Source organism: Glycine soja, chromosome 7 (assembly GCF_004193775.1).
Source record: "Glycine soja cultivar W05 chromosome 7, ASM419377v2, whole genome shotgun sequence".
NCBI classification, from domain to species: Eukaryota; Viridiplantae; Streptophyta; class Magnoliopsida; order Fabales; family Fabaceae; genus Glycine; species Glycine soja.
In genome coordinates this window covers 15,649,796-15,675,133 of record NC_041008.1, presented here as the reverse complement: position 1 = coordinate 15,675,133, position 25,338 = coordinate 15,649,796, and the positions used below count along the sequence as shown (strand labels likewise).

General features: G+C 33.7%; 1 protein-coding gene across 1 annotated transcript; it reads left to right on the top strand.

Moving 5' to 3' along the window:
* The first annotated feature begins 9,484 nt into the window (after positions 1-9,484).
* LOC114418930 (E3 ubiquitin-protein ligase PRT6-like) lies at positions 9,485-24,567 on the top strand. Its single transcript, XM_028384493.1, has 19 exons — positions 9,485-9,871; positions 10,153-11,223; positions 11,427-12,595; positions 12,726-12,866; positions 14,610-14,853; positions 14,932-15,642; positions 15,988-16,182; positions 16,316-17,001; positions 18,039-18,090; positions 18,189-18,828; positions 19,520-19,728; positions 19,813-20,354; positions 20,432-20,536; positions 21,395-21,461; positions 21,664-21,741; positions 22,456-22,524; positions 22,615-22,720; positions 22,814-22,875; positions 24,006-24,567. Exons 1-17 carry the CDS (start codon positions 9,800-9,802, stop codon positions 22,687-22,689), a joined length of 6,126 nt encoding a protein of 2,041 aa, XP_028240294.1. The 5' UTR covers positions 9,485-9,799; the 3' UTR covers positions 22,690-22,720; positions 22,814-22,875; positions 24,006-24,567.
* Positions 24,568-25,338: the final 771 nt, after the last annotated feature.

Below are 25,338 nucleotides of genomic sequence, written 5' to 3'. Positions count from 1 at the left end.
CTTTGTTGTTATTCAAATTTGCCTTAATACACACACACTTTTCACCTAGTTACTTCCTAAAGCTGTCCATAAAGTAGCGTGACATTCAAGTTCAGCCCAACACTTACGGGAATTATTTCCCCTGAATGCACATAAAGCTACTTTGTCTCAATAAACTTGGTCAATAAGTAGTTCGTCAAGAAACTTGGTCTCAATTGACACAAAAAGCTACTTCAATTAAGAATGTCATTAAGTTTGCGGTACAAAAGGTAGTAAATTGGGCTACTCTAATAATAGACGTGAGAGTTATAAACCAATAAACAATTTGTTACTAATATTTTCTCTAAAAAGAGTTAAGCCTAGAACTACATCATCTTCTTCGTTAAAATAGCATATGGTAGTTGAGTAGATATTCGTGACAAATTATATATTTTACACTAATAGTGCATATAAATTAAATTCTGTTTTTACAATATTTTCTTACTAGTAATTTACTAATCCACCGAATATTATAGTAAAAAATGTAGAAAAGAAAATAATTTTTTTTATACAATTTGCTTTATAAATTAAAAAATGATAATAAAGTAGAAAGTAAAAACATTCATTTTTTGGTTTATTTAAAAAGAAAAGAAATTGCAGGAGAATAACATTAATTATCAATTATTCTATCATGACTATTCTTAAATGTTTAACGAATATTTATTATATAAAATAATATAATTTGAAGTTATCTTATTAATTTTAAACGCATTAAAACAATAATATTTAATAATAATAGATGTAATTAAAATATCTTTAATTATATTCCATGCATTATTTAGTTACAAATAAAATAATTTAAAATATATTGTGACATCTTTGTTATATAAAATAATATATACACAATCTCAGAATTCCCTCTCAAAAGTTTGAGATTATTTTAATAATTTTAAATGTATTAAAACAATAATGTTCAATAATAAAAGATACAATTAAAATTAATTATATTTCATGCACTATTTAATTACTAATAAAATAGTTTAAAATATTTGAGATATTTTTATCTTTATTATCTTATCTTAATATATATAAATTCACTCACGTCTCCAACATTTTTTCCTTCCTAAACCTCCATATTAGTTATAACCTACCATATTAAATTTTGCAATTCTTAACCTCTTCATTTGTCAGCCTACCATTGCTTAAACATAGCCTACCATATTAGATGTAAGTTACTAATACTAATTCCTAACTGTTTCTTTCTCACCCAGTGCTTAGCCATAAGTTACTATTAATAATTCCTAACTTCTTCATTCTCTTTCTCCTTCTTTATGCCTATATATATCTGTATATAAGAGTACATGGTTCTAACTATTTTTTTATCCACCTTTTGCTTTTGCTTTTGATAGTCAAGTATTTTTTTTGTTAATGTTTAGTTATGTTTATTTTTTATAATATTTTATTTATTTTAATTTTGTGCAGTATACATCTTGGATTTTAATAACGTGTAAACAAATCTTCACTACTTTATTTTTATTTTATTTTATTTTAATGTCCGTGTGCAGACTAGGTTTGGGGTAATTTGTGTCAAACATTTATTGTTTGTATGGTAGTTTTGATTAATATAGGAGCAACTATGTTGGGTGGGTTTGTATTCTCTATTTTAATTTCTTCTGGCATTGCATTTCCTGTTACTGTATTTTGCAGGGGGCTAATAAGAAACTATTTACAGGATCTTTTGAATTTTGTTTAATCAAAAGTGTTTTTGAGAACGGTATTGTGGGTGGGAATTAAGATTCTTGTCTGCTTGAGATCAGCACATGCACTTAAACTTAATAGCTGTTTTATGAGTTTCTTTCTGCTTGCACATCTTACGCGAGTGGGCAAAACATTTTGTGGCTGCAACTGCCTTTATTTTAGATTTCTATGTCTATTACTTGATTTCTTTTTCATTAATTACAACAGCAGATATTAATACAAATTCAAGGTTTATTGATGATCATAGTTAAAAATAGGAAGAAAAAAAAAGAAATTTCTTTTATGAGCATGCAATAATAGAAATGGTAGTTTCATACTTCAATATGGAAAGAATCTCAAAATCATTTCCAACATTTTCTTTTTCTTGATTATTTTTTTAAGGAAAAATCCATTTTGTACATAATAAATATATAAAAATTTAAAAATCCATTTTTGTGTTTGTGTCTTTGAGAGTATGATAAACATAAAAAAAATATGTCAAGTATTCATTAATTCCCCAAGTTTAGGTGAAGAAAGCAAATTGATAGGAGATTTGAAAAAAAAAATTATAACAGGTGTTTTATTAGGATGTTATGCAATGCATGTTGATTTTTTTAAAATTAATTATAGTAGACTTTTTGTTTTATCTTACACATCTCATTATAAAAGATGTAGTGTGATTTAACTATATGAGATAGAGGTTGTTAGTTTAAGTTGTGGAAAGGAAGTGTTAAGAAAATGGTATCTAGTCATTTTCATTGATATGAGACACTGAATAAATACATGATCTTTTTTATCATCTCTTCATGATTATTGAGGATAAAATATCAAAATAGAATCACAATTAAAAAAGGAGAAAATATACCAGGATTTGGATTAATTATAATTCAAATCATAACTAATCCCTACAATTAATGGATTCTAACACCCCTTCTCAAGTTGGTACATGAATGCCACACATTCTCAACTTGTCAAGAGAACTACTAAGGGCCTTGGATGCTACTGTCTTGGTCAGCATATCAGCAAGTTGTTGTTATGATTTTACAAAAGGAAAGGCAATAATATCATCTTTAATCTTTTCTTTGATGAAATGTCTGTCAATTTCCACATGTTTTGCACGATCATGTTAGACGGGATTGTTAGCAATCTTTATGGCTGATTTATTGTCACAACAAAGTTTCATTGCATCCTTTTGTTCATATCCAATATCCTTTAAAAGACTTCTAATCCATAACAGTTCACATATCCCAACTGTCATCCCTCTAAACTCTACTTCAGCACTTGATCTAGCAACTACTTGTTGCTTTTTACTTCTCCAGGTTACTAGATTTCCTCCCACAAAAGTGAAGTAGCCAACGGTAGACCTTCTGTCATCTACTGATCAATCCCAATCAGCATTAGTACAACCCTCAACTTTGAGGTGACCATGATTTGAGAATAACAAACCTTTTCCTGATGCAGATTTTAAGTACCTTAATATCCGTTCAACAACATTCATATGCGGTTTTTTTGTGTCATGCATAAATTGGCTCACGACATTGACTGCACATGCTATGTCTGGTCTAGTATGAGACAAGTAAACTAACTTTCTCACTAGTCTTTGATATCTTCCTTTATCTGCACTGGTTGCATCAACACAATGAAAATTTTTGTGCTTTTGTTCTATGGGAGTATCAATTAGTTTACACCCAAGCATTCATGTTTCAGTGAACAAGTCTAAAACATACTTTCTTTGAGAAAGGAAGATGCCATGCTTAGACCTTGCAATTTCGATTCCTAAAAAATATTTGAGATCGCCAGGCTGATTCATGTCAAATTCAGAAGCTAAATGTCTCTGTAAGCTTAAAATTTCATCAGGATCATTTTCGGTCACAATCATATCATCAACATATATTATCAATGCAGTGATTTTACCTTGATTATGCTTGAGAAACAAGGTGTGATCAAAATTGCTTTGTGTGTAATCGAAAAACTTCATAGACTTTGTAAATCTTACAAACCAAGTGATTGTTTCAATCCGTATAGGGTCTTTTTAAGCTTACACACCAAAGGAATATTTGAGTACTTTGGTATACTGGGAGGAGGATCCATATAAACTTCTTTCATTAAATCTCCATGTAAAAAGACATTTTTTGCATCGAATTGAAGAAGTGACCAATCTTGATTTGCTACTATTGATAATAACACCCTCACTGTATTGAGCTTTGCAACTAGTGTAACGGTTTCTTAGTAATCAACCCCCAAAGAATTGAGTGTAACCCTTTGTAACTAGCCTTGCTTTATATTTCTCCACACTTCCATCAGCTTTATGTTTGAAAGTAAACACCCATCTACTCTTTCCATTTGGTAAGGTTACAAGTTCCCAAGTAGCATTTTTCTCCAATGCTTCCATTTCTGTTTTCATTGCCTGGATCCACCTAGAATCTGCTAGAGCTTCCTGCAAATTACTAGGAGTAAATGTAGTAGATGATTGAGATACAAAATTGACATATGTCTTGGACAAATTTTTAGATGACATGTAGTTGTTTATGGGGTATTTGACCTTACAATTAAGAATGAGTTCATCCTCAATTGGGGGTTGTCCTCTATTAGTACGAGGTGGAAGAGTGTAATGACTCACACTAGGGTCAGAATTTAGGATAGAAGAGACATTGCATTATATATCAGTGGAAACATAGTTTTGTGTATGATAACTGCTAAATAATTGTACTTTGATGATAGAAAATAAAGCAAAATTGTCTTTAAAAATAATTATTTAACATTTATTTGTGCTTAAGAATTAAAGAATTGATGTTTCGTTAAGTCTTGACTGCAGATATAAAAATTGGAGGTGCTAAAAGCAAAAAGTGAGAAATAATAAAGAAAAAAGAAGAAATAAAAAAAGGCCTAGCCTAACGTCTCGCTTAGCGTGCAGCTTGCACTAAACGAGACAGAAGACACAGGCGCTGTGCGATGCATTAAGCACGAGAGTTGGTACTCGCGCTCAGAACAAAACAAAATAGAGTTCGCTAAGCAAGAGGTGTCTGCTAAGCGCACGATCTACACGCGCTGAGCGAGGGAGGTCACGCTAAGCAAGCTTACGAAGGCCCAAAGCCCACTTCACCAGCTATAAATAGAGAGCCAAGCCAAGGGGAAACAACACTGAGTCTTAGAACAATCTCACTATTACCTGGAGCTTGAGAACTCTTCCTTAGGGAATTCTCTCTTCTCTCTTTCATCATTTTTCCCTTTCTTTCTTTGACCCCTCTCATTGTAAAGCCTTCATGGCCATGAGTGGCTAAATCCCTAGTTAGGGCCTGACAGACCTAAAAGCTAAGCGATGTATGATGTACTCACTATTTATCAATGCAATACTAGGTTTTTCTTATTCTATTATCTTTTCTGTTTATCTTTTCATGCATTATTCATCTTTTCATTCTTTTATTGGTTAGGTGCTCGGAAGAGGATAGCTTCTAAATATGATTTAAAGAAAATATGCATGCATTAGTTTTAAGGGTTAGGTGCTCGGAAAATGGTAACTTCTAATAGAACAAAAAGAGAAGATTTCATAAGAAAGTCATTGCTAGACATAGAATGATAATTTTATGCCCATGCATTTTTGCAAACATCTAAAAATCATACTTCATGCATTTTATTTGTTGAATCTTTTCAAAGGCATTTGGGAGATATATAAATAAAAAAAGCTTGTCATCGTGAAGCATTAGGGGCAAGTAAATGAATAGATCTGGGCATGATAGAATCACCTGAATTGGTAAAGAAAAATCATAAAATCATACATCCTAGACAAATAGGGCATACTAGGTCCTAACACTTGCATTCTATTGAATTTCATCTTTAATTATTTTGCCTTTAATTCTTTTGCTTTCACTATTGTTGTTTTCTATTCGTTCTTCTATCCCTTTCTTTTATTATTTCTTCCTCTTATAAATTGAAAAGTATTCAAGATAAGTACAACACAAAATCCCTGTGGAATTCGACACTCGAACTTTCGAGACGTAATTACTTGGACATTTGGTACACTTGCCAAACGAATTAACAATGTATCAACAACAGAATGAAAAGAAGTAAGAGTTTTAGGTGATACCTTTACAAAATTATTTTTGGATTGGATCAACAGTGGATTTGAGGTTGAAGGAGAGATTATACTATCATCTTCGACCATATTCTCATTTACATTATTCTGAATTTGATCCTCCATGTTCTCATCTCCATTAACATGAATTTTATCCTCTATTGTTGTTGGCATAACATCAAATAACCTGATATCTTGGTCAAGTCTATCATGATTCTGCACCTCCATGTTCCCCTTTGAGGTGAAGAATGAAGTGTTTTAAATGAGAAAAACATTTCATGGTCATGAAATGTAACTTCTATTGATACAAAAATCTTTTTGTAGATGGATGATAGGCCTTATATCCCTTTTGAGTGGTGTTGTATCCCACAAACACACATTTCATTGCTCTAGATTATAATTTTGTTCACTGGTGAGGATGCAAATGCTCATACATGACACAACCAAAAATATGGGGTGATAAATGATTGACAAAATTAAGGGTGAAATGATGAGAAAGGGCATCAAGAGGTCTCTTAAAGTTTAACACACTCGATGGAACTCTATTAATGAGATAAACTACAAAGCTTAAAGCTTCACCCCATAAGTAAGAAGGAATATTACCGCTAATCAATATTGATCTAGTAACCTCTAAAAGATATCTATTTTTTCTCTCGGCTACTCCATTTTGTTGAGGGGAATTAGGACATGATGTTTGATGAAGAATACCAACAGATTCCATAAAATTTGTCAACTCATTTTTGTAGTATTCCCCTCCATTATCATACCTGACTATCTTTATTGGAGTATTAAATTGTGTGTTTATCATTTTGTGAAAAACTTGAAAAACACTACACACATCACTTTTGCGTTTAAGAACGTATAGCCAAGTCATTCTTGTATAGTCATTCACAAATGTCACAAACCATCGCATTCCATTATGTGTGGGAAGCGGGGCAGGTCCCCAAACATTATAGTGAATAATAGAGAAAGGAACATTAGCTCTATTGTTATTTATAGGAAAAGTAACGCAATGACTTTTTACCATTACACAAGTTTCACATTTAAAATCAAAGATATGACAATGGTTAAATAATGAAGGAAATAATCTCTTAAGGTAGCTAAAAGATGGATGTCCTAATTGCTTATGCCATTGCCAAATATCTCTTTTATTCTTAGCTTGTGTTTCATCACTTATAGAGTGAGTCAGTGCTTTTCCTTTGGTATATTGAGAATTATCTTCAAGATAGTATAATCATTCACTTCTTTTACCACTACTAATCTTCTCTTTCGTATGTATATTTTGTAGAATACAATGTGTGAGAAAGAACAAGAAAACACAGTTATGGGACTTGGTTAATTGACTAGCAAAGAGAGGATTGCAATTGAGAGAATGAACAAAAAACACATTAGAAATGGATAATAAGGGAGAAATGGGTATCGTACCACTACCCATAGCTAGGGAAGAAACACCATTGGCGTTTATAATGACTGAAATAGAACTATTAGAGGAAAATTGTGTAAACATATTTCTACCACAAGTCATATGATTTGTTGCACATGTATCAATTATCCAATCACTACCCTCAGTAACAACAGAAAAACCACAAATTGGTTGAAATATACCTGACTTAGCAACAAATCCAGTAGCAGCGGTGGAGTTGTCTTTGAGAGACTCCACCTTTTTTTCCTTTTGGGTGCCATTTAGGATAATTTGTACCATCAAGACACTCAGGTGTAAGGATTGAAGACGAATCCTGCATATGTGGAGTAGAATTTGATCTATTTGACCTATTCTCCATTTTCGTATCTAGAAGCTAATCTCCAATTCCTAAAGAAGAGAGATAATTGGAGTTGACTCTGATACCATGTTAAGAAAATGATATATGGTAATTTTCATTGATATAAGACAGTGAATAAATACATGATCCTCTCTATCATCTCTCCATGATTATTAAAGACAAAATATCAAACTAGAATCACAAATAAAAAAGGAAAAAATATATAGGGATTTAGATCAATTACAATTCAAATCATAACTAATCATTATAATTAAGGATTCTAACAAGAAGATGGTTAAGGACTCTAACCACTGTCTTGGAATCACTCTCAATGACACTAATATACTGTTTATCATACTTTTTTGGAATTGAGGTCATATTTATATGCATTTTTCATTTAGTAGATGGTATAGAGTGAAAGGTATGGGGTAGGGTAAAGATATATTAGTTTTACTAATGGCTACCCTTGCCATTGATGGAGATTCATGATGTAGAAGAATTTTGGACTGTGTATATGCAAGATGTAATTTTTTTGTGCTACATTTACTAATTTTGAAACTTATTTTATGATATAAGATTTGTATATATCTTAGGTGTTTGATGAAATTTATTTTGAGCCCTTAATTATATTTAATTTCATGTTATTAATGATGCAGTTGCATATTTGATGTCTTTCAAGATAGATGACTCATTTTATGAATGACAAATTTTAAGTGAATGAATGTACTAGAGAACATGTTCCTAGCACTCTTTATCTTTAATAATATTAGTAACCAAAACATATCTTCATTATTTAAATCTCAAACCTTCATCTCAACATCAATAGTTTAAACATAATTAGATCCTTAAAATTTATATTATTGACTAAAGTATTAACAGGTTAAAAAAAATATCTACACATTTATGTTTCAAAATATCAAATTGTCAACATTAAAATCTTGATATGTTTTTTACATATGATAGTTGATGGATGTTGAACTTCTAAATGTTTAAATATTTTTTAAAAATGGATTTACTGTCCTGTGCATCATACGAGTCCAAATCTAGTTATATAAAATGATACACATAAGGTCACATTTCTTCCCAAAAGTTTGAAGCTATCTTAGTAATTTTAAATGCATTAAAACAATAATGTTAAAAAATAAAATCAACAACTTAGCACATGTCACGTGGACTATCTTTATAGTTTGTGTTTTATCAAAAAGATACCACAACTTCATTATAAAAAAGAAATTAAAAAGATAAGTTGTTATACATAATTTATTGCATTTAATTTTTTTCTTACTAAAATAAGTACATTTTTCCTAATTATAAGAATATGAACCTATTTAGATGTATTAATTACTAATTATCTATTAAATTCTTATTTTATTATGAAATATATTAATTAATGAGATGTCCACTTATACTCCATGCAAATAGATACATTTATTGAAAAAATTATCTCTTGAATTATCACTGCTTAAACCACTTTATTTTATATTTTTGATAAATAATTTAGATTTATGACATAATTAAATATAATTAAACTAACATATCTATTTTTATTGGTATCGATAAATCAGTTATATATCTCTTATACATAAACAAATAATTGGAGAGAGTATATCGATTAGAAATGTCATCAAACTCTTCTGTTAACGTTCCAATTCTATTTTTTTATGACAAATAAATAATATAATAACAATAGATATGTATAAGTTTTTGACAATTTCACAATAATAACTATGTTTGTTGCATGTGCTGATGATCTACGGTTGGCATAAAATTATACTAGCTGCCTGTGTATAGACATCATTTCTATTTATTTATCGTGTGGATATAAGTGATATTTATTTTAATTAAGTAATAGAAAGTTGAATTCTGATTTTTGGTATAGAAGAAATTGTGTGCGTTGATATCTCTGTCATTTATTAATATTATGATAATAAAAATCATTTATAAAAACGAAACAGGGGAAATGAGTGAGTGAACCCTATATGAAGAAGACGAGGCACGAGAGAAGAGTGTTGAGTGTAAGTAGCTGCAAACAGCGTCATCATCATCGTCATCCTCATCTCAATCGGTTCCCTATGCGATCGAATTTCGCAACACAATTTGGGGCTTTCTTGAATTCCAGTTAGGGTTTGCAACGGTTCTTCTCTCCGTTCCGTTCCGTTCTCGTTTCGTCGCGGAATCACAAAACTGAAAACAATCAAACCTGGGGAGTGAAGGTTCGGGGTTCGATCCTCGCTCCTTGTGCTGTTGCCTCGTTCGGTTCTGGCGCTCCGTCATGGCCGATAACATGGAAATCGATACACCCTCCGATTCCCAACCGCTCAAGCCTCGCGATCGAGTCGTTCGGGTAACAATCGTGTTTTTTCCGATTCTCCTCCCTTTTAATCGAAATTCACACTCTTTGTGGCTTGATCAATGGTTGATTCGCTTTGCATTTGATGAAAGAGTTGTTTGGATTGGTTTATTGGATGGTTTAACTGTTTTTAATAGTTTCTGTCGGTTTGGACTGAATGCTTTTTTTCTTCTTGTTGTTAATGGATATTGTTAAATTTTGAAATTGACGGTTTGAAGTTTATTTTTGTAATGCTGAATTGTATGTTTAATATGTGGTTTTGGCTCGGTTTGCAGAGGCTTGCCCAGTTTGGTGTTCCTGAGGAACAGCTCGACCAACCTGGTTTAGTTGCTTTTGTTAAGGATAAGAGGGCGTTGATACCTGAGCTGGTGTCTGTGATATTGCCTACTGATGCGGAAGTGGCGGATGCATGGCAAGCTAAATTGTCTTCTAAGAAGACGGCGGTGGGTGTGATCATGAAGAAGAGGTTTAACGAGAGCATGGCGTGGTTGCAGTGGTTGATATTTGAGGGCGACCCAGGTGGCGCACTGAGAAGGCTTTCCAAGATGTCTGATGGGCAGAGGGGTGTCTGTGGGTCTGTTTGGGGCAACAGTGATATTGCTTACAGGTGTAGGACATGTGAGCACGACCCAACGTGCGCAATCTGTGTTCCTTGTTTTGAGAATGGGAATCACAAGGGCCATGATTACTTTGTTATATACACGGGCGGCGGTTGCTGTGATTGTGGAGATGTAACAGCATGGAAGCGTGAGGGGTTCTGCTCGATGCATAAGGGTGCAGAGCAGATGCAACCACTTCCGGAGGAATTCGCAAACTCTGTTGCTCCTGTGCTTGGTTCCCTTTTCAATTCTTGGAAAGTCAAGCTAACATTGGCAAGTGAGTCGGTTAATGAAAAAAATCATGCAGCAAATGAGCTAACTTATGCCGTGGTTGATATGCTTTTAGAATTTTGCAAGCATAGTGAGAGTTTGCTCAGTTTTGTTGCTAGGTTGTTGTTCTCTTCTAATGGTTTAATTAACATGCTGGTGAGAGCTGAGAGGTTCTTAACTGAGGTTGTAGTGAAGAAACTCCATGAGCTACTCCTGAAATTGTTAGGAGAACCAAATTTTAAGTATAATTTTGCTAAAGATTTTCTCACTTACTATCCAACTGTCATAAATGAGGCCACAAAAGACAGCAGTGACTCTCCTCTAAAGAAGTACCCACTACTATCCACGTTCTCTGTACAGATACTTACTGTGCCCACTCTTACCCCACGCCTTGTGAAGGAAATCAACCTACTAACCATGCTGTTGGGATGCTTTGAAAATATTTTCATTTCTTGTTCTGAAGATGGACGCTTACAGGTAATGAGTTTTACATTTTAGGAGATGACATTAAGATGTGGCAGAATAATGAGTTTTGTTTGGTTCTTATCCTTTTCAAGTTGTTCTAGTTGTGAAGTTAGTTAAGAATTTTATATTAATGAAATGTAGTTACACTTCTCATTATTTTGTTTTTGATCTTCTCTCATGATGTTTCATTAAAGATATATAGGACCTTTTTGTAGGTTTCCATGTGGGTAGGTTTATATGAGACAACTATACGTGTTATTGAAGATATTCGGTTTGTTATGAGCCATGTGGTAGTGCCCAAACATGTAACCAATGACCAGCAAGATATCTCAAGAACATGGATGAGACTTCTTTCCTTTGTACAAGGGATGAACCCTCAAAAGAGAGAAACAGGTCAACATATAGAAGATGAAAATGAGCATGTCCATTTGCCTTTTATTTTAGGGCATTCTATTGCCAATATTCACACTCTATTGGTGGATGGGTCATTTTCTGATGCTAGCAAGGGGGAAATGGATGCAGAAATTGTTTGGAGCTCTTGTAAGAATGATTCAGATGATGGAGATAATCTAAGGCATGCAAAGGTAGGACGGAGATCTGAGGAAAGCTCTGCATGTAATGTGACCAGTGGGAATAGTGCCTTAGCTTCTAGAAAGTTTCGTGAGATAAAAGCTGATGACTCTTCTCAGCTGCCTCTTCCACGTTCTGTCACTTTGTTGATATATGAGTGTTTAAGGGCTATTGAGAATTGGTTGAGAGTCGAGAATACCCCTGGTGTAATTCCTAATGCACAATCTCCGAACAGTGGTGCTGTCTGTGATGACAATTTTTCAGCATTTAAGAGAACAATATCTAAGTTTGGAAGGGGTAGATATACATTTGGTAGGCTTACAAGTTCAATTGAAGATCATGGTAAGCAGTGTTCTGAAAATAATGCAATTGATTCAGAAAATACCTATATTCGTCCCACTTTTGATGATAATGCCATGGAAGAAGATTTCCCCTTGGAATCAGATGGTCCACGTTTTTTATCATTGCCTGATTGGCCACAAATAGTCTATGATGTTAGTTCCCAAGATATATCTGTACACATTCCATTACATAGATTGCTTTCCATGCTGTTACAGAAGGCAATGAAAAGATATTTTTGTGAATCTGAAGGGTCAGATGTGACTCATGTTTCTTCAGCTAATTCATTGCTGACTAGCTACAATGACTTCTTCGAACAAGCTTTACGAGGAAGTCATCCATATGGTTTCTCTGCCTATGTAATGGAGCATCCATTGCGGATTAGGGTCTTTTGTGCTGAAGTCCATGCCGGAATGTGGCGTAAAAATGGAGATGCTGCTTTATTATCTTGTGAATTGTATAGATCAGTACGCTGGTAAGTAAATTTTGTATTACTATATACTATTTCTGAGGACTGAAACTCATCCATGTTAGAGGTATTTCTCTCTCTGCTTAAATCTCAATAATCCATTACATTATACTATATCAGTTCATTATTTCGACAGGTCTGAAAAATGTCTGGAGCTTGATCTATTTCTTCTTCAGTGTTGTGCTGCACTAGCTCCAGAGGATCTATTTGTCAGTAGACTTCTGGAGCGCTTTGGGTTGTCAAACTACTTATGTCTAAATCTTGAACGGTCTAGCGAGTATGTCCTCTCCAGCAACAAAGCAAATTTTTCATGCATATTTTTTTCTTTGAAATGCTTAAATGTGCAGTATTATATGAAGTTAATGGCATGCAAGTTCTTGAACAATATAACTTTTTCTTGGATTGACCATTTTTTGTTGTGGTCCTTCAGCAGCTTCTTTAGTCAGTCTTATGTTATGTTGTTTTTTAGTTCTTATATTAATAACTCTGAATGTGCAAATGTCTTAGAATGTGGGTTTGAGCCTAACTCAACCCTATAAAGCTGACTTGTAATGTGAGGGTTGCCCCTCATTTGTATTCTATAGTTAGTTTTATCTTGTTACTTTTTTATGCTTTATGGGTAAGAGTGGGTGTTGGGCCTACATCCCAAATTGGGTCACTCTCCATTCTGCACCCCAAACAATTCTACAATTGGGGATTTTTTTTTTTTTTATAATTAATCATGAACAAATTACAGCAACATCCCCTGAGGTTTCATGTAATTACACAAGTGTTAGTGTAATTACTTTCCCCTTCCTTGTGGGGGTGTTAGTGTAAAATTTGAGATGTGAGTGTAATGTTTTCAAACATATAAGGGGGTGTTAGTGTAATGTTTTCAAACTTTAAGGGGTGTTAGTGAAGGAAAATAAAAAGGTGACATTATGTGTAATTTGATAAAAGTTTAGGGGTGTTGCTGTAATTTGCTCATTAATCATATATTATTATACTATTTTTTTTGGTAAGGATATATTATACTATTATAAAACTTTAAAGTATTTTATAATATTTAAGAATATTTAAAAATATTAATACATAATTATATATTATAATAATTTATAAGTGTATAAACAAAATATATAAATAAAATGTAATAACTAAATAAAAGTAATATAATAATAAGATATATATATATATATATATATATAAGTAGAAATAATATAAAATAATATTAAACAAATATAACTGTTATATAATAGAAACTCCATTAAAAATTCAGAATTCAGAATAGCAGCCATCCCATTATAGCATTTTTGGTGGTGGTCACTATCTGCCATTGACTACTATGGTTTTTTTTTTTTTTTTTCCATTTCAGATGTTTTTGACTGAGAGGAAAATGTTTATTAATGCTGTGCTTAGTGATTTGGTGTCTGTGGCTGGGGATAAATGTTAAATTTTTTTCAGTGTGTTTCTTGCTGTTACCTTTTTGAAGATAAAGTAGTCTTAACTATGTTCTTAAAAGGCTTCTTTATTGGGGATTGATTGACATTGATGAGCTCTACTCCATTTTTATTCTCCTTTAAATTTGTTTTGTTATTCCATCTCTCTCTCTCTATAGGGTATCTTATCATTTTCTCCTGTACTCATTCATCACTTTTATGAATCTCTGTTCCATAGAGGGGAGAAATAAGAAATGCAATCTTACAATCCATGCACTCTTCACTATGTCATGCTGGTCTAATGATTATTTATATGATTCGTACAATACATTGCAAATGGTTACTTGTACTTGTAACATTTGATCTTTTCATGCATAATGGATACTAGTATATTAAAACTATCCAACAATTACTAGTGTTGATATCATCTTACTATGTTTCTCACCTGTTGGTGAATGTCAAATTTTACTTTCCATATGGAGACAGGGGCATTTGCTGATTTATGTTTCATTTTGATGCAAGATTTTTCTTTTTGTCTTGTTCTCATGCTCTTGCATGATTTGCTTCTCTACCATATTTAAGAATGAATGCTTTGTTATTTTCAGATATGAACCTGTTTTGGTCCAGGAAATGCTTACTCTTATTATTCAGATAGTAAAAGAACGACGCTTTAGTGGGCTAACTACTGCTGAATGTTTGAAAAGAGAACTAATTTATAAGTTATCCATTGGTGATGCCACTCATAGTCATTTGGTTAAGTCTCTTCCTCGTGATCTCTCCAAATTTGAACAACTTCAAGACATCTTGGATACAGTTGCTGTTTATTCCAATCCATCTGGATTTAATCAGGTTTGTTCCACTCTTGAAAAAAATTATCTCTTTCTTTTGTTAGCCTGTATTTACCAAGATTTTTATCTGTTATGTTAGGGTATGTTTTCTTTGCGATGGTCATTTTGGAAAGAATTGGATTTGTATCATCCACGTTGGAATTCAAAGGATTTACAAGTTGCTGAAGAAAGATACTTGCGCTTCTGCAGTGTCTCTGCACTAACCACCCAATTGCCCCAGTGGACCAAAATTCATCCTCCTCTAAGGGGGATAGCCAGAGTAGCCACTTGCAAAGTTGTTCTACATATTATCCGTGCTGTGCTATTTTATGCTGTTTTCACTTTTAAATCATCTGAATCTCGTGCTCCTGACAGCGTTCTTCTACCTGCTCTACATTTACTGTCATTATCATTAGATATCTGTTTTCAACAGAAAGAATCTAGTGAGAATACATGCCATGATGTGTCACATCTTCCCATAATTGCCCTCTCTGGAGAAATAATTGAGAGTTCTTTTGGTGAACAAAGCTTGTTGTCACTTCTTGTTTTATTGATGGAAATGCACAGGAAGGAAAATGTCGACAACTTTGTGGAAGCAGGTGGTTGTAGTCTATATTCTCTGATTGAAAGCTTACTGAAGAAATTTGCTGAGATTGACAACAGATGCATGACCAAGTTGCAAAAACTTGCCCCTGAAGTAGTCAGCCATATTTCTGAATGTGTTCCAACTAGAGACTCAAGTGTCTCATCGTCGGCTTCTGATAGTGAGAAACGCAAGGCGAAAGCTCGAGAGAGGCAGGCTGCAATAATGGTAGGCTATTGTGTTTTCATTCTGTTTTAGTCAATGATAATAAAGAAATGTTATATTCTGTTTGCAGTCCTTTGCATGATTTATTGCTATTTGGATGGAAGACAAATCTGAGACATGATGTTTATTATCTGAATATTTAAATTCTAGAATACTGTGAAAGACACATGCTTTTGATATCTTCCAGGTGCTTATTTTGTATGCTAAGGAAGCCATATGGTTGCAAATATTCTTAATTGAGCTAAACATGCTTTAGTATGCTTTTTCATCTAGACACCTTGATCTGTTCTGTTGCGCCCATTTATTTGTCTTCACCATTTGATCTTGTTTACTTTCCGTATAATGTAGGAAAAAATGAGAGCCCAACAGTCTAAATTCTTGGCCAGCATTGATTCCACTGTTGATGATGGTTCACAACTTGGTCATGAAGGTGACTTAGACACTGAGCAAGATGTAGAAGAATCCGATTCTAAACAAGTTGTTTGCTCCCTTTGTCATGACCACAATTCAAAACATCCTATCTCTTTTTTGATTCTTCTTCAGGTATATATATATATATATATGGCAGTAGCATACCTGCTGTAAGCTAGATCAAGCATAGGTTCTAGTTTGTTGGATTGCATTTTTTTAAAAATTTTATTTACTCTTGATTGATACATTTTTTTGTGTGTACAAGAAATCTAGGCTCGTGAGTTCCGTTGACAGGGGTCCCCCATCATGGGCCCAACTTTGCCGATCAGATAAAGATCGGACACCTATCATCAACACCAACGAGATGGATACATTGCCTATTAACTGTAATTCAGTTAGTTTGGGATCAACTTCATCTTCCCACTTAAGTCAATTTGTTCAGAATGCTGCAAAAGAATTAGCTTCTTGTGGGAAACCTGGGGAAGTTCTTACTTTTCTGCAATATGTCAAGAATAAGTTCCCAGCTTTGTCAAATTTTCAGCTCCCAGACACATATTATCATGATAAAGAAAATACACCATATACTTTTGAGACTTTAGAACAGGGTATGTACTTCTCCGTGCGTGATGAAATGCATGATCTTCTGCTATCTTCGAATTTGTTGAATGAGGATGAGAAAGTTTCAACTGTGGGAGGGAATTCAAATTTTATAATAGACACTGGATCTGTATTGCTTGGGAAATATACAGCCGATCTTGTGCAAGAGATGTCAGAAGTTTCTTCTGTGTCTGAAAATGCTTCTAATGAGACTGCTTCTGTAGAATCAACATCACAGCATCCAGCATATGATGGATTTGGCCCTACAGATTGCGATGGAGTTCATCTTTCTTCCTGTGGGCATGCAGTACATCAAGGATGTCTTGATCGATATTTATCTTCATTAAAGGAAAGGTATGTTTAAGTTAGAGTTATCAGTGTAGCTTATTGTGTGTTGTGTTCATTATCTTTGAATACCTTTCCTAGTTGCTATACCTCAATTTATAGCATTTGAAATTCCTATTTTCAGTTTTAACTTTGCTGTTATGTCCTGAATGTTCTTTCCAGATTGTTAGAAATATATTATAAAGCTACTCATGTGTCTCCTTGCTTGAGCTAGCTTGTTTTTGGGGTTGAGTTATGCTTGGTCCATTTTTAATATTGTCTCAAAGTCTACCTATATAGATTTCAGAGAAGGATTTGAGGACAAAACTGTTATAACATTTAATTCTAAAAAGCATTTTTGGAGTGTTGTGTGGATGCCCTTGGACCAGTGTTTGTTAACTGGTTTCACTGGTTTGGTAGAAGTGAAGAAGCCAAGTTTATGTAGAAAGGTGTTTTGTGTGCTATACTTTGGTACATCTGATACACACAAATTTTTAGAATATTTTGGGAGAATTTGGTTTGATGGCAGCTTCTTTGGGGTATAAGATAATGCATTGGGCCTCTATCTACTTGGTGGTGTAGAGTTCATATGTTTTTTACTTTTTAGAGTGGTTTCCCATACAGATATGTTAAGAGATTAGGACCACTAAGTGGTAGCTTCATTATTGTTTATTTGTATTTTCATTTTTTTAAGGAGGATCAATTATTGTAATTTGTAATATCTGTTTTAACTCATCTTTTCTCTTGTCCTGGGATCCCTCGTTGGTATGCTGTCTGTTAAGTCATTATAAGTTCTCACTGATATTCTCAGTTTGCCCTGGCCTTGGAATGGAGGGAGCCTCCCTCACCGTAAACTTTCATGTACCAAACTACAAATTTTTTTTGGAGATATTAAGTTCAGTCATTATTTTTACAGATGATTTAGTTCTTCAATGAAATCAAGTCTGATTAACCTAAATGGCATTATGACACACATATACACAATACGGAAATGATTAATATGAAATGAGTAGATGGTCAAGTTTTCTTGCTGTGGAGTGATTATTATTGTTATTGTAACTGGACAGATCTGTCAGAAGAATTGTTTTTGAAGGAGGACATATTGTTGACCCAGATCAGGTTTATGTCTTTTCTAATTTATTTTTTTTCCTTTTGTTATGACACCTTTATAATCTTTTCACTCTCTTCCTTTTTGAATGTTCATTCTTTTTTTCAAGGGAGAGTTTCTCTGCCCAGTGTGCCGCAGACTTGCAAATTGTGTCTTGCCAACTTTACCTGGAGAATTACAGAAGCCTTTCAAGCAGTCTACCATCTTGAGTACTAGTTCAATAAATACTGCACCCCCCTTAGCTGAATTGAGTGAATTGACTTATTCACTTCGTCTCCATCTAGGCTTAAAGCTTCTGCAATCTGCTGCCAATGCAGTTGGGAAGGATAAATTCCTAAATGCTATTCCTTTGCATCACATTGATAGAACTAGAACAAATCTTGAAAAGTTCATATGGGGGCTTTCTAAAATGTATTCCCCTTGCAAAGAAGAAAAGCTATCAAGATTTTCCAGACTAAACCACTCAATGCTGATGTGGGACACTCTCAAGTACTCTTTGACATCAATGGAGATTGCTGCACGGTGTGGAAAGACTTCTTTTACACCAAACTTTGCTCTTAGTGCATTGTATGAAGAACTGAAATCTTCAAGTGGCTTTATATTATCCCTGATGCTGAAACTTGTTCAAAAGACACGAAGTAATAATTCTCTTCATGTTCTACAAAGATTTAGAGGTGTTCAACTCTTGGCAGAATCAATTTGTTCTGGGGTTTCCCTGAATTACGCAAATAATGACGAGTCTGGGAGAGGTACAATTCTTGTTCTTAGTTCTGTTTTATTGTTTCAAACACAATGATATACTAACTTATTAGTATATTTTAATTTTATACGACTTTTTCTTTTAATATTAGCTTTTCAATTTGGAAGTTGTAGATTATCACTTAATGATATGCTGTTGTCAAACAGATTGCAAATGAAATCCTATTCACATTTAATAGGATTGTTTTTTTTTAATAAATTTATTGGTTTTTTATAGGTTAATTTTTTCCTCATTGGAAATTTGTTAGGCTTCAAAGTTCTTTACTAGTGCATAAAAATTAAAAGGCTCTCAGCTTTATAAACTTAAAATTGATAATAGGTATTGGATTGGATACTTTAAATGGGAGCCTACTTTGCATCTGAACTCCTACTTTAATCACTTAATGCTAATAATAGTTATGATCCATTTATTTGTGCACATTGTGTGCAATCTACAATTCTACATGCTATTAATTTGCTTGAATATATTCCTGAGTTTATTTAATTGTACCGTAAGGTAATTCTTGACCCACTGACAAAATGAAATAAAATGATTCTGTTTTGCTCTTCTTGGTTGCTTCTTTATTATTAAAACAATAACGTACCACTCTTGTTCCATTCATTCTAACATGCCTACCGAATGTGACCTAAGTGTTTTATCTGTTACTGATGTTCCATTTCATATCTGCTATATATCCACAGGTGATATGTTAAGTATCTTAAAGCAAATTGAAATGGACTTGTCAAACACCAACATTAGCTTTTGGAGTCAGGCTTCAGATCCTGTACTCCTCCATGACCCTTTCTCAACATTGATGTGGGTTCTTTTTTGTCTACCACACCCATTTTTGTCATGTGAAGAATCCTTGTTATCCCTAGTGCATGTTTTCTATATAGTAGCCGTAACCCAGGTTGGTCACCTTGCCTCCAACTTAATTAAATGATATGTTCTCTTGTCAGGTGTCTATTTCTTGATCATTTTCCTTTGAATACAGGCTATAATTTTGTATTATGAGAAATCTAAAGATAAACCATCAAGGGAATCAGCTCTTTCAGATTGCCTGATTACCGACATATATAACGTTATGGATGAGTCTGGATATGCCCAACAGTACTTTGTGTCAAATTATTTTGACCCCAATGTTGATATTAAAAACGCTATTCGGAGGTTTACTTTTCCTTACTTGAGAAGATGTGCGTTGTTGTGGAAGATACTCTATTCTTCTATCCCAGCACCATTCTGTGATGAGGAAAATATATTGGATAGATCATGGAATGCCCCAAAGGACATAATGGACTGGGCCAATATTGAGATATTTGAGGTCGCTAAAATTCAAGAGCTCGAGAAAATGTTCAAAATTCCCTCTCTTGATATGGTTCTCAAGGATGAACTTTCAAGATCTACAGTCTCTATTTGGTGCCATCATTTTTGCAAGGAATTCGACTTGCGCAGAATTCAACAAAATATGCATGTAACACCTGCTGTTCCATTTGAGTTAATGAGATTGCCCAATGTTTATCAGGATCTTTTGCAGAGGTACTTTTAATTATTATAGTGTTATGCAAGGTACTATATTACTATTTTTTTTATTCTTACAACATCCACTCAAGCAGGTGTATCAAACAGCGCTGCCCTGAATGCAAATCAGTTCTTGATGACCCTGCTTTGTGCCTACTGTGTGGTAGATTGTGCTCTCCAAGTTGGAAATCATGCTGCAGGTTCATCTCCTACCAATTTCATCATTGATTTTAATGTTGTCTCTGATTCTTAAGTTGTAATTATACAATGACAAGCTAGATTTTAATTTTTTACTTGGGTTCAGATCCAACTGAACTACTTTCTCCAGTTTTTACAGATTTGTTCCCTTGAGCATCTCTTATCTCAGAATTGAAGTTTTCTTTTATTTTTTATTAGGTCTTTTAGCGTTCTACGCTATTCTCTAAACTACATTAAACAAATATTGTCAGTTAGTAGACCATGGTCTGTGGCGTTAATTGATATTTGAAATTGATGACAGGCCACAAAAAATGACATTTGATCGTTATAGGTGTGAGTTCCATTTATCAGTGAAGGTCTTTTTTGTTGGGAGTTGCAGACTAATTATGGAATTAAAAATTAGGTGTTCATGATGCAACAGTGTTAAGAGGATTAGGAGTTTGATGGCATTCTAATTTGGTTTTGTTGCCATTATTCTTTTTCTTGTGGACCCAATGAAGAGGACAAGATGATTAGATCTTTCTCCTTTAATATCTAATGACTGGTTTACATAGATTGTAAAAGTAATTTGTTCAAACGGAAATGTTTTTTTTTTTTTTTTTTGAGAACTGAGTCATTGTGCAGCTTGATTAACTTCCATTACATGATGTAGTCTTTGATTTATGCATTTGCTGCATAACAATATAACAGTCAAATTAGGAGAGTTAGCTGGTGCAGAGCATCAGTACTTTCACTCAAATTTTTCTGTTTTGGGTTTTATTTTGGAGCAGAAATTTTCATTTGACCATGGTTCTTTCATATTTCTCATGCTTTTGTTTATTTATGTGAATTTGAAAGGATTTTTTTTTTAACATCTTAAGGGAAAGTGGATGCCAAACTCATGCTGTAACCTGTGGAGCTGGTACTGGAGTGTTTCTGTTGATTAAGGTATCATGTTCTTTCTTAAACTTGATTGAGTTTTCAATCACTTGTCTGCTTAGGTTGTATTGCTCTTTTTTAGTTTCCTTTATCTTGTCCTTGGAATCTTGTTTGAGATATCTTGACCAGTGTTCGTCCTCTCATTTTTTATTGACTAATTAGTTCTTTGCTCCGATATTAGAGTAATAATGAGTCGTGTTTGTACTGACAGAGAACAACAATCCTACTACAGAGATCTGCACGTCAGGCCCCCTGGCCCTCTCCTTACTTAGATGCTTTTGGTGAGGAGGTAAGTTTCCCTTTGGCAGCTTTACTAACATACATAACATTATTCTTGTGTTTTTTTTTTCTTTCACCTAGAAGCTGATAGAACCCAGGAAGTTATATAATATAATTTTTTAAAAAGCAGTTAGTTAGAATTAGTTAGGAAGTTATTGTAGTAAGGTTAGGCTCTTAGCTCAAATAGTAAGGTGATAGAAGGGAAGTTCATTCTAATTGTTTGCTTTAGGGAATTGAGCAGTAGCTCAGTTGGAGAAAAGGGAAGCCCGACGGGGAAACCATTGGAAGGAAAATTGTCTCCTTTTTTCTGTTCAAATTTCCTTCACCAATAATATATTCATTAGAGTTTGAAACATTAGAATATTATGATTCTTAATTGTTTAACTGACTGTGCTTATACTAGCTGACTAGCTGTATTTTATGCTAGTATTCTTGACCTAGATTATTAGCATAAATAGTATTGCGTTAGTGATTAAACACATCTTATTTCATTATAAATCTTATCAATTATTCAGACTCTGTCTCCTCTGTTTTTCCAAACTAATACATATAATTTCATCAAAGTAATTGTTCCTTGGCATTCATGATTGCTTGTTTTGGAATTCTGCACAAGCTATCAGGATTTAGGCACTTGATATGTAACTGAAGTTAGAAGTTCAAATTTATCATATTTCCAGTTCTTTAAATTTCTCTTATTTTTAATTTGTAATGTTCTTTACTTCAGGATTTTGAAATGCATCGAGGCAAGCCACTTTATCTGAATGAGGAACGCTATGCAGCTTTGACTTATATGGTAAGGAAATATTCTGTCTTTATCCGTTATCTTTCTTTCAGTTTTCTTATATAAATTAATATTTTAAACAATGATTTTTTATCTGCTTAGGTCGCTTCTCATGGTCTGGACCGGAGTTCCAGGGTCCTTGGTCAGACCACTATTGGTTCCTTCTTCCTGGTTTAGTTCAAATTCTACATGTTTATTTTGTGTGAAGGTTTGACATTTGAATTAGCATAGCTTCTATCATTGCTTTCTTTTCCTCCTGTGTTATTTGCTGATCACTGTGTTGGTGAACTTGTGCATGCAGAATGTTTTACTGGACAGATCTCTGGAGGATGGAAATCAGTTCTACATATGCTAATTTATCATGTAATACACTCCTCTGACTAAACAGAAGATCACTAGTCCATACTGTGTCTTATGATAAAAATGGACGTCTCATTAAGGGTCTCATTAAGGAGTGCATGCGATGATTGAATATTATTTGTATCAATTTCAATGTCATTTTTACCGTTGGAAGGATGCTCTTTGATAGTAATGATTAGGAAAATAATGAGATTTTCTTTTATTGACAATGGGCAAGGGCTAATGGTGGGGGACTTTCCAGTACAGACTGCTTGTTTATGACTCCAATTAATTCGAAATCAGTATGATTTAGATCAGCAAAGATGGAATGCACAAACCCAATGATCCATATGTCCCTAGAAATTCATTGATAGATACTATTTTGGTTCATTAGGAGTCTGTTAATGAAGGAGTTAGGTTAGCTAGGTGGGCTGGGATAGTAGAAGAAATTGGGCATATTTTGCCTATATAAATAAGTGGGGGAGATTGAGAGAGATCTTTCTTGTCCTTTGGGAAAGGATTAGACTCCTAAAGTGAGGAGAGGGGAGAGTCCTGGTCTCTCAAATATCCAGGGAAATCATTCATCTTGCAACTTATTCAATTCTGTGATGCGTTTAGTTAGGGTGTAACTAGTACATTCTAAACCTTTTCTTTAGAGCTTCCCACAAATATTAGGTCTGATTCTGACAGTAATGGCATGATTGGTTTAAAGGATGGAAATATAGAGAAGAGAAATAGAAGAAAAATATTTGAATTAAAGTAGAGTGTAAAAGGTGTGGGACCCACATAAAACCACTTTATTTCTCCCCTATTTCTCTCCTCCTCCCCTCAAACAAACATAGCATAAGTGTATTAATCTCCAGCCACTTTTCTTTATCACACTTAAGAATCATTTGGGGCTGTAAATAAATTTCCCTCTACTGTATTTGAACAAAACATGAATCTTTTCTAATATTTAGTCCTCATTTATTGATTCTGGTATACACCTGTAGAGTACAGATGTCCTTGTTGACTGTTGAGACTTAAGTTGTATTTTTTATTGTCCCTTTATAATTTTTAAATTTTTATAATATTCACTTTTTACTTAGCACTGAAGTATAGTATACGAATTTTATGAATTTATACTTACAAATTTTTCTCTTTTCACACATCAGTAGATTGATACAGTAAAGATTTTAAACTTGGGTCCTGTCGGAGAATCTACCTACTGGTCATGGCTGTACAGATTCTACTGATGCTGACATAGCTGCAAGCTTTCTTCTGCTCCATGCCTTTCCATAAAGTAGGTGCACATGTGTACATATATCATCATACTAGTGAGAGGAGCAATTGCTTCAAGGTATAGTTTGTGGAATTATGGGCTTATCAGTGGTTTAGGATGTCTGAAGACAATAATGTTGGTTCTGTATCCCTTCCTCTCCGTTTCTTTTTAGTTGGGCCATCCCCTCTACCCAGGTAGAGGAAGCAGGATAATTCCCTTGGGCATATTGTATACAAGGTATATATACATACTGATTTTTACTGTCAATATATGTTTGCTTTTTAGTATATTTCAGCAACAATGCTAATAGACTAATAGTAAAATTTGGGCTGTTCATTTTCAAGTGTCGCTGTGATAATATTGGTTAATTAGGTAATTGATTGTATTGGAATGTAAGACTAGATGGTAAGTATATGTTTATCTATTATCTGGCCATTGTTGGAATGCCCTTTGAATTATCCTAGTGTTGAGTGGGTGGATGTTGCGAAGGAAATGGATTTTTTTTTTCAGTTTGAGCTTTCTCGTAAGTTTGTGGAATTGCTCATTTGAATAAGAAAAGAACCGCACTGTAAATAAAGTGATAATATGAAATATTAGTAGTGAAACTCAATTATATTCAGTTGTTCAAAATAAACCCGGATGGAGTAGAATTTAACACCTCCTTTCTCTTGACATCACGAGTTATTTAAGAGGAAAAAAACGGGAAGTTAAAAAATGAGTACTGAAGATTAGGGCTGTACTATGTTCAAATGCTTTGTCAAATTTAATTTCTGTATTCTATTTGAGTTTCACTTCTACGGTGCACTCTGCTGAAAGTAAAATTAAAGGTTAGAGTTCAACATGAGTTGAAGTGACAGTTGGGGAGAGTGTAGCATTAGATTTCTCTTTGCATGCTCATTCTTAAATTTATTTATTTACTATTGCACTTTTTTGAAGATTGTGTTTTCATTTTTACAAGGTCTATCACCCAATGTTTTAAAAATTGGCTCGGATCAGTCGATCCAACCGGTTGGACTAAGAATTGGTGACGAGCTTCTCAATGAACTCGGTTTGAATCGGCCAGTTTTGCTGTCCAAGTGGTAAACCGGTCTCAGTCTGGTTAAATAATTGAACTAATATTTTTTTAAATGAAAAATTTTATGAAAATACAACAAAAATGATATACCTATTACCTAAGATTTGAAAGACCTAAAAATTATTCTAAATTCATAATACTAAACCACTAT

What these genes read in the sequence shown, in the direction of transcription:
- LOC114418930 (XM_028384493.1), top strand. Translation starts at nt 9,800, where the DNA reads ATGGCCGATAACATGGAAATCGATACACCCTCCGATTCCCAACCGCTC. An exon ending in ATCCATCTGGATTTAATCAG is followed by an intron (nt 14,854 to 14,931) that starts GTTTGTTCCACT and finishes CTGTTATGTTAG; the next exon opens with GGTATGTTTTCTTTGCGATG. An exon ending in CTTTTTTGATTCTTCTTCAG is followed by an intron (nt 16,183 to 16,315) that starts GTATATATATAT and finishes TGTGTGTACAAG; the next exon opens with AAATCTAGGCTCGTGAGTTC.